This window comes from Dermacentor variabilis, chromosome 8, assembly GCF_050947875.1.
Source record: "Dermacentor variabilis isolate Ectoservices chromosome 8, ASM5094787v1, whole genome shotgun sequence".
Lineage (NCBI taxonomy): Eukaryota > Metazoa > Arthropoda > Arachnida > Ixodida > Ixodidae > Dermacentor > Dermacentor variabilis.
In genome coordinates this window covers 103,096,184-103,109,875 of record NC_134575.1, presented here as the reverse complement: position 1 = coordinate 103,109,875, position 13,692 = coordinate 103,096,184, and the positions used below count along the sequence as shown (strand labels likewise).

General features: G+C 44.0%; 1 protein-coding gene across 1 annotated transcript in view; it reads left to right on the top strand.

Annotated features, from left to right (window-relative positions):
- Nucleotides 1-13,692, top strand: part of LOC142591507 (fatty acid synthase-like) — a 127,151-nt gene that overhangs the window by 90,831 nt on the left and 22,628 nt on the right. Inside the window, exon 19 of the mRNA XM_075703831.1 lies at nucleotides 3,949-4,068. Coding sequence (XP_075559946.1) covers nucleotides 3,949-4,068 — 120 coding nt within the window. The remainder of the gene's footprint in view (nucleotides 1-3,948; nucleotides 4,069-13,692) is intronic.

The following is a 13,692-nucleotide window of genomic DNA, read 5'->3' as shown; positions in this document are numbered from 1 at the left end:
TGCTTATAGGCTCCTCTAACGATGATGTCCAGTTTAGTCTTTTCAGCTTTGTACCAGTTGAGAAAGGGCGCCACATAAGTAATGTGACAGACGATAAAAGATTGGACAAGGCGGATGAGGCTTTCTTCCTTCATACCCCCTCGCTGGTTGGTCACTCGTTTCAGGAGTCTGGATGTATTGGCGGTCTGTCGAAGGATCTTTGAGATAGCAGTAGAGTTAGCTCCGTTGGCTTCTATGGTCATACCAAGAACGCGGATGCAAGGGACCACGGGTATGAGTCTGCCATCCCTCAGGTTGAGCTCTATTTCCTCGTATTGGCGTTTAGTCGTGGAGCCCCGCGGGGGGCGTCCACGGAGTGTGGGGCGGTATAGGAGATGCTCCGACTTTTCAGGGGAACAGCGGAGTCCCGTGCCTTCAAGATAATTCTCTACGACGTCAATGGAGTCTTGTAGGGCAGTTTCGATTTGGCCGTCACTGCCCTTTGCAGCCCAGATTGTAATGTCGTCGGCGTATATCGTGTGTTCATTGCCGTCGAGTTTTGTAGTTCTTGTGCTAATCCGAGCATAACCAGATTAAACAGTATTTTGGAAATGACAGAGCCTTGCGGTGTGCCCGTGCTGCCGAGGGAGAGTTCCTCCGATCGAATGTCTCCGACCGACAGGAAGGCCTTCCGATTGGATAGAAAGTCTCTTACGTAGTTGTAAGTGCGTTCTCCAAGGTTGAGCAAGGAGATGCGCTCGAGGATGGTGGAGTGCCTTATATTATCGAAGGCGCGCTCGAGGTCGAGGCCCAAGATCGCCTTCGTGTGACGGGATTTGCCATCTAGGATTTGATGCTGAATTTGGAGCATTGCGTCTTGGGTGGAAAGATGCTGTCTAAAGCCAATTATCGAGTGGGGGTAAGCACATGTGTCTTCGAGGTGAGTGTTTACACGGGTTAGGAGTGCGTGCTCCATGACCTTGCCTACACATGAAGTTAGCGATATGGGCCGGAGATTGGCGAGGCTAGATGGCTTACCGGGTTTGGGGATGAGGATAACTTTGGCTGTTTTCCATGTCGGGGGAATGGATCCCTGGCGCCAGCAGTTGTTGATGTATTCGGTGAGTTGTTGCACCGAGGGGTCATCTAGATTTCTTAGTGTTTTATTCGTAACACCATCTGGGCCTGGCGCCGAACGTCTGTTCAGCTTATGTTAGGCAGCATGAATCTCTGCTACGCTGAAATCTTCATCAAGGGCAGGGTTGGAGGTCCCTGTGTACGGGCCGTGAGGTTGAGTGGGCCCAGATGGGATGTACTTTTGACATAAGCTATTCTTAACGTGGTCCTGGCCATGCGTCTTGCTTTCTGTGAATAAAAGCTTGGTGAGGCGTTCTTGTTGATATGAGCGGGTGGTGGTGCTATCAATCAAATGTTTGAGGATTTTCCACGAGCGGGGGTGGTGGAGCTGCCCGTCTAGGGAGTGACAGAGCTCTGTCCATTGCTGTTGACTTAGAACGCGGCAGTGAGCTTCAATTTCCTTGTTGAGAAGTCAACTCAGTCAGGAAGAACTCAGTCAGGAAAATATAAAAGCAGTAGCGAAGCACAGTACGCTCAGTGCACGTTGAAGCAAGAGACAGCACGAAGGTGCGTTCCCTCGCTGCTGCTGCGACCCTTGTTCGCTGCTGTGTTTTGACAGCGAATTTCCGTGGTCACAGAGCGAGGTGCTTACGTTGCGCTGTGCGCGTGTGGCACGAAACTTGTTAATTTAGTTAGCAAGCGAGTGTTTACAAGTCATTGATCTCACGTAATACTAAAACAAGAAAAAGAAAGGAAACAAGCAGCCCCTCATTTTTTATTTTATTGTTTTCTTTCATTTTCTTTACTTCTATTTCTTTCTTTACGCGAGCCACAGCGCATACTTGTAATTACTAGGGTGCCCGAATGCTCTTATTCTAGCCCACTACGCACAGCGAGTGAGATGGAGAGAACGCAGGCCCCCCGACGACCACAGCCTCTCTTTTCCTCCTTACTCCCAGCTCCCCGCATGCTTCTGACCGGAACGTCCTCGCGTCCGTTCAGAGCGAGGGTGTATTTTCGGCGCATCTTGTGGTTCCTACCCGACGTGGATATGTCACCTGCGGTCCCCTTCGTGCCAAAAGCCGCGTCCTCCACTTAGGAGCCTAAACGACGAAATCGATATTATAGCAGGGCGAGAATTCTTCAGCGATTTGCAGCACGCACAAAGTTCCACTATGCAACACCACAGTATACCTTGTACTGACTGATGTCCATGCAATGAACCGGTACAGGGAGTGAAGGGACGCAGAAGCGTAGTGTGCACGACCCGCTTCCTGGCTACGCCTCTAAGGACAACGGCCTCTAAATTGAAATGTGTGAAACAGTCGTCTGTGGTGATAGCGAACAAGAAAACGTGATGTTGACAGTAAGCGACGAAGCCTGCCTTAACATCATTTCATCTCACAACTGATCTAAAAAAAATAAAGGACAACTAGGTATTACGTCATCAATAGCAATGAGCAATGCACAACGGAAGTTATTCTCGTCATGCTGGCGCAATAAGCTTTGAAATTCCATTCAATTTGACTTGAATAAACGAAAGTACAACGAATACACAACGGAGACTAAACCTTCATTTCCCAAGGGAAAGCATATTAACGCATATGCTTGATTAGGTTTAAGGGACCTAACCTCAATTTTTCCTACTGACCCCGATGCAACTCCTTCCACTAGCCAGGCCTGTTTTGGCTTTGCGCTGGTCAGCACGGAGTTGCGGGATGAAATCCCGTTCATGGCGGCCGCATATTCAGGAACTGGGTACCATAATGCACGTTCAAGAGCCCCACGTGGCCAAAATTAATGCTGAGTCTCCCATTACGGTGTTCATCAAGATCAAGTTGACATGTTAGCATGTAAAACCCAAAAATTTAATTTCGCTCAACGTAAAGAAACGCCGCCATCTATCAGCTAGTCATCGCTGCCAGGCGATTCCGATGCTCGCGATCTTTACAATCTTTTACTGTTTTTCTCGTTCTTGAGTCACGATGGCTCGATCGCCAGGCAGCTGAGGAGCCCGGCACTTTCGCGTTGTGAAGTGCCACAGCAGTGAAAATAACACGTGGGACACGCAACTTTGCGAGAAATTCTAGTTTCTCGGGTAAATGATATAAGCAGAAACATAAGTAGCCATGGATAAACGTCCTCCACAGAATTAAGCAAGTCAGAATTTGAAAGATTGGCGTTTTCCTAAATGCTTGATCTTAAACGCGCTAGCGTTCTCGCTTCGCTTTGTAGCACAGTCAGAAAAGTTTACTCATGGTGACGAGACTATCGCTACAGCTATAATTTAACGTGCTCGCAGTAATGAATGAAGTGCCGGCTGATTCACGCATGCGACATACATTGCGTTTTCTCCGGTAAGTTCACTTCCGGGTGCGGTAAAACTCGGAAACCATAAAATTGGATATACATGTCTATACTCTCCGCTTCAGCCGTAGCAGTGACACACTCTTGTTGTGATTTAAACACAATTGACATGCCTGCTAGACGAACCATGAATTGTGCTCACCCTGCATGGGGGTCTGACCAAGAACCAGTCGGTGGGACTTTGAATCACGAAAAAAACGGTATTTTAATTTCTACGTTCAGGGATATGTGTTTGCCAAATTTATGTAATTTTGCGGCTAGACAATTAGACCCAAGTATTCACAGACTCAATAGCTGAGAAATGGCGATTTAAGAATAATTTGGCCAACTTCTAGCCTGAGTAGTGTTGCATGATACGACAGCTTTTCATAAGTCAATAGATAAATCAACCGATTTAATATTTTATAAATAATTACCTTCATATCAAAATCAAACACGTGAATTTAGCAACTGCTGCTTTATTTTTTTAAACATAATTCTTACCCTTGCTTCAAAATCTATTCCAACCGCTCTTTTGCTCTGCAGGATCCCAAGAGAAGAGAGAATTTCTCAAGCGACGCTTTCCAGTGTTAAAAGATGAAAACTTTGCAAACTCACGAGACCTGTCCTTCGAAGAACACATCATGTGCGAAACTAAAGGACGGGGTAAGTACGTTTCTTGACGGTCAAGTGAAAACCAACGTTCGGCAATCACGGTTTAACATATAGACTGAAGAAACTATGTGTATGTGTAACTGCCACTCATGTACAGCCTTATGGATGTAGATATGAGCCGACTGGATGAAGCGTTCCCTTTAACGTCTGGGGAATTAATTATCGAGAGTGACTAATCAAACAGCGTTCGTAACTGGATTTTTATACTATGATAAAGCGCATGACGTTTACAAATCAGCATATTCAATAAAATGTTCCTCATTTATCATATGTATTTACTTCATATCCTCTATAAGAACATGAATGAAAAGGAAAATGATCGCTGCTCCGTAATTCGTAGCAACGCTCATCTTTCTACGAGACACCGGGTACAGAAAGTAACTGACAAACCTAAAGCACTAGAGCAACATGGGAAGACCGGTCGAAGCGAGAAACTAGGCGCAAGGCTATAGATTACAATGATCCTATGCTCTCTCATTGTGCTGTCGGCCACAAAACTAGAGAATGGCAGAATGGCACGAGCATGTGTTGCTGCGTATTGATGTTCTCTACGGAAGCCATCACCGAGAGACCACAATTTTGTAAAATCGTTCTCAAAAATTTTGTGTACCCTATTGAACCCAGTAATCAATAAAACGTGGTGCTGGGCTAGTTGGTGATGCATTCTTTAAAACTGATGGTAGCACTTCAAAGGACGAAGACACGCTGAAAAGACGACACGACGACGTCGTCGCGTCGTCTTTTCACCGTGTGTTCGCCCCTTTTTAGCGCTACCAGTAATCACTCTACCAATATGCGTACTTTCGCAGTTTATACGTAAATAATGATAATAAAGACGACATTTTGCCCCGTGAGAAGCCGACTGCCAATACTAAATAACTTTCCCGCAGAATGGAGCCAAAAGTCTTCAAAAGTAGTGTGCGCATAGCGCGCAGCCTAACTTTCTGTAATATAGCTAAAACGTCGTAAAAGCTTTTCTGGCTCAGGTAGAGGGTTCTCTACATCAACGAGCGAAATAAAAATATCTTAGTTGATTCCAAGAATCTCATGGAATCACAAAAATATCGCTCATTCGAACTAATTTGTTCAAATTGGGAGACTTAACAAGAAATTAATCATATCCTACTACTTGTAGTCCGCCGACGAAATAATGGAAATAAACAGGGGTTGGAAACTAAAGGTGTTCTTGATTGAAGTATTTTATGAATACCAAATACATTTGATAGCATCTATGAGGGATTCTTTCAATTTATGTGAAATGCCGTCGAGCGTTTGTTTTAGAAAATTTTTTGTTGGGCTAAATAGGAGCTGATCTACACATGTCCCTGAAAATAGGAAGAGATCAAAAAAGAATAATTTTTAAGAGGTGCTCAGTACTCGAACCCTGGTGATTTGAGCAGTCTGTACAGTGAGTGCATGTCTTACAAATACAAAAAGGTAGGACATTTGGCATGCTCATTTCAGCCACCCGCCTCTCTGAATTTGTCATAAAAACACTGACATGAGTCTTGGTTAATTTTTGATGTGTGAATCTACATGAATCCGCAGATTACTAGAAGATAAGCTGACAGGTCTTTAGCAGACTTTAGCACGACCCACAATTCTTCAGCAGTAGACGATATTAGAAGCAATTTTCTTGTGAATTTCACTGCACAGATCCTCTTGTTCCGAATCATTAGGCGATTGGGATCCTTACTGATCGCCACAAAGTCATTGCCTCTCAATGTCAGTCATTGTGCAGGAAACTGCGGATTTAAGGCATCGAATAAGCATTTAAAGAAAGAGTAATTAAACAGTCGATTTGACATTGTGTAGTTTAGGTGCTCTTATCTGCGCACAGAACATTCCCGTCATTGGCCACAGCATTACTAAAACGTTGCGCGGCCAGCATTACCATTATCGGAAAGATGGGTGAAGTGTTCACATAATTATATGTAGAATTTGGCCACACTCGAACTTTGCCTCATGTTTTTCTATTTACTACAAAGAGGCCATTGTAGCATAGCCAATTTATGAGCAGGTCCCTTTCTCTTCTGAATTATCTTGCCGTACAAATAATTCCGAAATAAATTCAAAAGTCTTGAAGTGATTTCCAGTGTCTGGAAGCAGATTCGCTTTTCGCTATGCATCTGTTGGGTGCTGCAATGTATTTATGGCCTTCCCTATAGCGCCGGTGATTTCCAGCACTTTCCACCTGGCTATATTCGTGGATGCGTTGCCGCAAGCACCAGTGATTGCAATTCCGGCCCCATTTAAGTGCACATAGCATTGAAGCAGCAGTTAATTATTTCTGCTGTCCTGGAGTTGTTTTGCAATTAGTTTGCTGCACATTAACTGTCGTGTGCCTGACCACTGAAATCTCTCCCCTAGCTTGACACAAAGTTTCAAGCTTCTGATACTGGGATGGCAGTTATGGAGACTGATTAGCCTAGCATGTTGCCTATTCCCCGCTCTAGCAATTTACCGATCAGAATACATCCTCAAAGTGTCAGCTATTCCACTGCATGTCCGACAAAGGGCCCCTGCAGATGGCAACAAAGCCCGTTTGATATGCCTGTACTTCGCTTGAGAATCAGTGTAGTCTAATTCTGGGTATCACAGCAAAGTAGTCCTTCAAGGTTTGTCCTCCACAGCGAAAATTGAAATTAGCGACCGTTTGAATCACGCCCATTATTTTGGATGTCGATTATGCAAGCGAAGGGATGCTGATAGCACCAGAAGCAAAATTATGCACCTGAACAGCCACGTTGGTTTTTACAGGCAAATATTTCCTTTTAGACAGCACATGGTGTTCATCGCAGCTGCTGTAAAGGACACCAGTGTCATTAAAGAGGTTCTCTTCTTCGTCAGTTTCATACAAAACCCATTACGGTGTCTCCTCGTCATCAATGCGCATGCTTCATGCCGATGCGAACACTTCTCGAAATAGTGACGAATTGGGTTTCCCCATTTCTTCACTGATATGGCCGCCCTCGATGGTTCATTCCCTGTCTAGCCACTGTTGTTCCCGCCTGTACAACTGGTGAACACGCCATGGCAAGACTGTCCTATTTTTATTTTGCATCAAGTCAAGTTGCATTTACTTTCTTTCACCAAAGGAAAGAGCAGCGGCATGAAATCTGCTACATACAGTACTTTGACGGGGAAGCTGCCCCCAACGTTTGACACCATTGTAAAACAGTATGCACTTCAGTATTTTCCCCTGCATCAGCAACAGCATGCTTTCGGATGAGCGCACACGGTAAAAACGCCGATATAAGTAGCGGTAGCCGGTGGTAGATTTGTTAACATTTGAGCAGTCATACAGTGAAGACATGACAACAAAAGAAAACCAATATTCAAATAAAACGGAATGAAGATGAATATACAAACTTCCCCTAGGGTGTAATGATAGTGCTAAATGCGGGCACGTTTATAGGTATAATTCATGATGGCCACAGAAAAGAACGAATTGGAGATCTACAGTACATTTTTTCCGAGAGAGCATTTGCAAGTGTGTGTAACCTAAACTGAAATATTTATGCTCAATTATATGTGGGAACAGTGCCCATGAGCCAAGACTCAGTATGGTGTTTTATAGCGTAGCTTTCTTTGCGCAGTGTTCCATAGTTGCGCCTGGGTCGTTCAGTCGCTGGTTTGATTCTCGCCAAGTGGATTCGCATTTACATTTAAAAGCATGAAGCGTGTCTGGCCACCTGATACGAAGCGTGGCCCCCCAGCACGGCAGCCCGATGGTCTAACTATTAGCCCAAAACCAAAGCTACAATTTTTTAGTGGCAGCAAAACCGAGCTCCTTAAGGTGAACGGCGCATGCTGATGATTACGGTTCTCATGCTACGCCACATACCAGCAACGGGGGCTCATCCATGAACCATCTCCGCGGAGACATCATACTACTAATTTTCATAGTATGGACGTACACACAACGGGACTTGGCCCAGAAGCGAGTGTTACATATGGTACCAATGCTACAACGTGAACCCGCTCTTTGAGGTTATGATTGAATGTAAATAATGGTTATGATTTCCATACCATGGCATAAAGCCACTATGGGAAATGAGCCAATTGTGTCCGCATGGTACATATGATGATTTACATACAATCGCACATGGCCACAACATGGATTTGGCTAAGAAGTGGGAGGAACATGCGCCAAAGCAAATAATAAAATAGAAATCATGTCTGTCTGTTGATTATCATGCTTATTATCATTTGCCTACAACGTTGCGTACTATGCGAAACGGGGTAGGCCAAAGGGGAGCTTTGAATGGGACATGCCCAAAAAGGGGGTTGCCCAAGCAGTGGAGTGTGTACGGGATGTTCAATATAAGCTTTATGATTTTCTTAAAATTAGGCACAGGGAGGCATGAGAAGACCACCTGCGCAACTAAGTTATGTGTCCAGAGGCACACAAATTGACATGATAATTCTCGCTGTCAGCAGCACAGCAAACTAAAATTGAATAAAAACCTTTTTGTTGACTGCAGTGCGTGGGTTCGTTTGTATCAAAAAATTAGAGGCAGTCGTGTTTGTACGGAGTATCAGTTGGCAGAATTCTACTAGCGCGTTCGTGCTCTGAGATATCTGACTCTAAATTTTAATTGTCGTTTGCAATATTTTACCATGTAAGAGAGTGATGATCGGTGTAAAGCTCCTCCCAGATGTGGCGTGGCTGTTGCCGGTGGCGTTTATTCAGACAACGGGGCGGAGGCATAGGCAACGACAATAACTGTTCCCCTTCCCGTCAGAGCTGTACAGAATGTTCCAAGTTATTAAGAAAACTGCCTTCTGCAACATTGCAACTTATTGATATTTTCTGCTTTGGTAATTGCCTATACAAGAAATCCATAATTGACAGAAGAAGAAAAGAGAGAAATATATAACAGGAAATTGACTTGTGTAGGAAACGTTCAGCAGTATCGTCACATGAAAGCGACGGTACGCGATAGTTTTGTTAAATATTCAACATGCACATCCCATATCATAAGTGGCGAAAGGTAACCTCGTAAGTCTTGATAAGCTCGATAATATTTCCTATATCTCTTATTTCCTATATTTTTCATATTTCCTATAGTGGTAATATCTGAACCAAACGTGTCAAAAGCACTAAGACCCTCTGGGTACGAAGCCTTTATGGCGTCAACGTGCAGGAAATCTAGCAAAGTATTTGTTTTCATCAGTACAGAACTAACTTATATTCCCGACTCGGTCCAGCCTCATGATGGAAGCCAAAACGTGTATCTCTGCATTACAAAGAACAAAGTGGCCTTCACCCTTATCGGCGCCTACATCTCCCCTCTAGTCGGTTCGACAGAGACCGAGGGTGCGCGGCCTTGGCTCGTCTCCACACCAACGACACCCATTCTGCGCCCTAGCCCTCCATCAAAGCCGCTCCAGGTTGATATAGCGGAAGATTTCTGTGTGAAGATTGTGAGTAGTATGGTCACCATCAATAGCCAAATTTGGGGTGAGGTTCCTGCGACACGCTTCTCAGAAATGAATGTGTCCTTTTCACTTGAGGACTTGGACGCTGCTCTGGCCACATGCAGGCGCCCATGGTCTCCAGGACCAGACGGCATCACCTATGCTGCTTTATGGCACCTAGGTGAAGATAGCTGAGGTCGACTTCTGTAATGTTACAATCAGTCATAGAATGATGGCATCATTCTTGGCGACAGCGAGACGACAGGGGAGGACGCCGAATTAAGCGTGTATCTACTTTTTCGCCCTCCAGATAAGCCCGGAACGCAATCCAGCCGTGGACCGCTCTGACCTGCAACTGCGCTGAACTTCACAACGTGCTACCGTCGTTGCCTTGGCGGGGGGCGTGTGCCTTCACTCAACGCTTATGCGTCTGCGCCGGGAGCCAATTGAGGCTACAAAAGCCGCAGTCGTCGTTGGAAGCGGTCACTTGGCGGCAGCGAGACGACAGGAGAGGACGCAGAATTAAGCGTGTATCTACTTTTTCGCCCTCCAGAAAAGCCCGGAACGCAATCCAGCCGTGGACCGCTCTGACCTGCAACTGCGCTGAACTTCACAACGTGCTACCGTCGTTGCCTTGGCGGGGGGCGTGTGCCTTCACTCAACGCTTCTGCGTCTGCGCCGGGAGCCAATTGAGGCTACAAAAGCCACAGTCGTCGTTGGAAGCGGTCACTTGGCGGCAGCGAGACGACAGGAGAGGACGCAGAATTAAGCGTGTATCTACTTTTTCGCCCTCCAGGTTAGTTGGTTTTCATAGTTCAAAGCTTGTCCGAATCTGTTTCTTTCCCAGTCGTACTCGCTGCTGCCAATAATTTCTATCGTGTTTGGCCGGTGCTGTATGTGAAACACCATGACTTCGCGTTTTGAAGAAATAAGAGAGGAGTACCGAAATGAAATGAAGGAATTCAAGAGTAAGCTTGAGCGCGATGTACGAAAGGAACTTCGCGTCTTTGAGAAAAGCCTTGACAATTTCAACGCGAGGTTTGAAGAGGTCATGAAAAAGAATGAAACCCTTCAAAAAGAAAACCAGGAGTTAAAGAAAGCCAATGACACTCTCATGACCGAATGCACTAAAATTAAAAAGGAACTAGAGGAGCAAGAGCTCAGGATTACAGCTAATGAGCAATACTCCCGGAACTGCAACGTGGAAATAAAGGGAGTGCAGGAGAGCAAAAGTGAATACCTTGCACAGACAGTGTGCCAGATTGGAACATCGCTTCAGCATAAGGTTGAGCCGGATGATATTGAAGTCGTGCACAGGGTGAAAACTCGCAACGACCAGGCGCCATCTAACATTGTCGTGCGGTTTAAGAGCCGCTGCAAGCGTGACGCATTTCTTCAGAAGGCGAAAAAGACTAGGCTTACCATGCATGACCTTGGCCGCTCCTCAAATGAACCCATTTTTGTGAACGAACATTTGTGTCCACCATTGAAGCGGCTCCTGGGCATGGCTATTGAGAAAAAGAGAGTGTCAAACTAGAAGTTCGTGTGGGTCAAAAATGGTCATATTTTCGCGCGTAAAGATGAAGACTCCCGAGTTGTCCGAGTGACATGTGCACGGGACATTGATAAGATTCAGTAAGCCTACATAACTGCATTTCTTTGCTCGGTTCACAAAGGAATGGCCGTTACACCCGATGACGTAAATAAAATATTTGTATTAGAAAATATTAAAGGATTCACATGTTTCCACTTGAATGTAAGGTCGCTACGGAACAAAGAAGATCAGTTAGGTATTCTGCTAAACAGTTTCAATTTTAAGTTTGGCTTCATATTCCTAACCGAAACATGGCTTACTTCAGAAAGTGACACTCCAAAACATGAAAATTACAACAGTTTTTCGAAAAGCAGAAGTAACCGAAATGGCGGTGGGTTGCTTATGTATGTGAAGAGTGTCAGATGCGATTTAATGGAAAACTATTCGTTAATGACGAATGACGTAGAAAGTCTTGTTGTCCGATCCAATGATCATATGTTTGCTGTCATGTACCGCCCGCCTGATGGGAATTTACTCAATTTCTTTGCCTACCTTGAAGATCTGTTCATGTATGTAAACCAAAATGAACTGACACTTGTCCTTGGTGGAGATTTTAATATTAACATGTTGGACGCATCCACCCCACGGCACACGTTCCAGACGCTTTTAGATTCCAATGGTTTTCACTGCACGGTTAACACGGCAATACGCATTACATCGGCCACAAGCACATTAGTCGATCTATTCATTACCAATTTAGCACCGCATGATAATATAGGTGGTGTTCTCGCCTCCCATATTAGCGATCACTTACGTATATTTCTGCTTATTAGGTTGCCGCACCATAAGATTCCCACACAACATTCAGATAATCGGAAAATTCAAAACATTAATCGAATCACGCTTGAAACATTTCGCTCTAAGCTAAAAACGATAGATTGGGAACCTATATATCACGCAGAAACAGTTGATGAAGCGTATGATACATTCTTACGTTTGTTTAAGGAAGCCTACCATGAGTCTTTTCCTTTATTTACTATAAAAAAATCCAGCCGATAGCGGAAACCTTGGATTTCGAACTTCTGCCTTAAACTGATAAAAAAGAAAGACAAACTTTATAGAAAGTTCTTGTCCACGAGAAACCCTGGAGACTGGGAACAATTTAGGCAACATAGAAACAATACAACCGCCTGTCTTCGTAATGCCAAAAGGGAGTACCTATTAACATCTTTCAATTTGGAACGTAATGCAAAGGCAGATGTAGTATGGAAAAGGATAAATGAATTATTGAATCGTTCACCTGCGGCTCAAAGTGCTCAAGAGATGAGCGTAAATGGTCTGGTTTTAAAGGGCAGCCAATTGGCTGAAGCATGCAATGAGTTTTTTGTCAATCTAGTGAACACGTCCCACTATCCTGAGGCTGTTAATCAAATCCAGAGTAATAAAAATAGTATATATCTGAACCCTACGAGTGTGCATGAGGTTAAAATGACATTTAACCTCCTTAAAAATAGTAATGTCTGCGATCTGGATAACCTACAATTAAAACCTGTTAAGTACACCATTGATATAATTGCAGCACCACTCGCACATATTTATAACCAAACTATTATTACTGGAAATTTCCCCGAGCAGATGAAGCTGTCTAAAGTAATTGTTATTCACAAAGGAGGTGATAAAAACCAGTTTTCTAACTATCGCCCTATTTCCATTCTTTCAGTGTTCTCAAAAGCACTAGAAAAAATAATACATGGTAGAATCAAAAATTTCGCCTCTAACTTCAACTTAATAACTAACGCTCAATACGGCTTTCGTAAGGGCAGATCAGCAGAACTCGCTTTATTAAACCAAAAGGAAATAATTTTAAAAGCTTTTGAAGAGAAGGAATTTATAGCTGGTATATATATAGATTTTTCAAAGGCCTTCGATCGCCTGAACCAGATAACGTTGCTAAAAAAACTCGAGCTGTATGGTATACGAGGCACACCCCTACGACTTCTAACCTCTTACCTAAAATTTCGTAAACAAGCCGTAGTGATAGGTGATTCTTTCCTCATTTAAAAATGTGAATGCTGGTGTTCCCCAAGGGAGCATCCTTGGTCCCCTTCTATTTAACTTTTACATTAACGACATAATTAAGATAAGCGCGAAACCGACATTTGTTAGTTATGCGGATGACACGACACTACAGTTCCGAAACTCTAACACTACGACACTTCACCTCGATATAAACGATTGCCTTGACAAATTGAACTCCTGGAGCAAGCTAAATTCATTGGAGATAAACGTTAATAAAACAAAGGCAATCCTGTTTTCACCCAAACAATCACGTGCTGTGCTAGAAGGTCATCTTCTCCTCGGCAATGACGTTGTAGAAGTTGTCGACTCTGTTAAGGCACTTGGTGTCCATTTTCATAGAAACATGCCCGGGGATCTGCACATCAATCACGTTATTACCCGTATTGCAAAATCTGTTGGTATTTTAGCAAAGTTTCGATTCTTTTTACCACAAGAGGTTAAACTAAAAATTTACGATGCTCTGTTCCTTTCTAATCTTCATTACTGTATCCTTGTCTGGGGGAAAACCACAACAACGAACTTAAATCGCATATTCGTACTCCAAAAGAAAGCTCTTCGACATATAGCCAATGCAGATT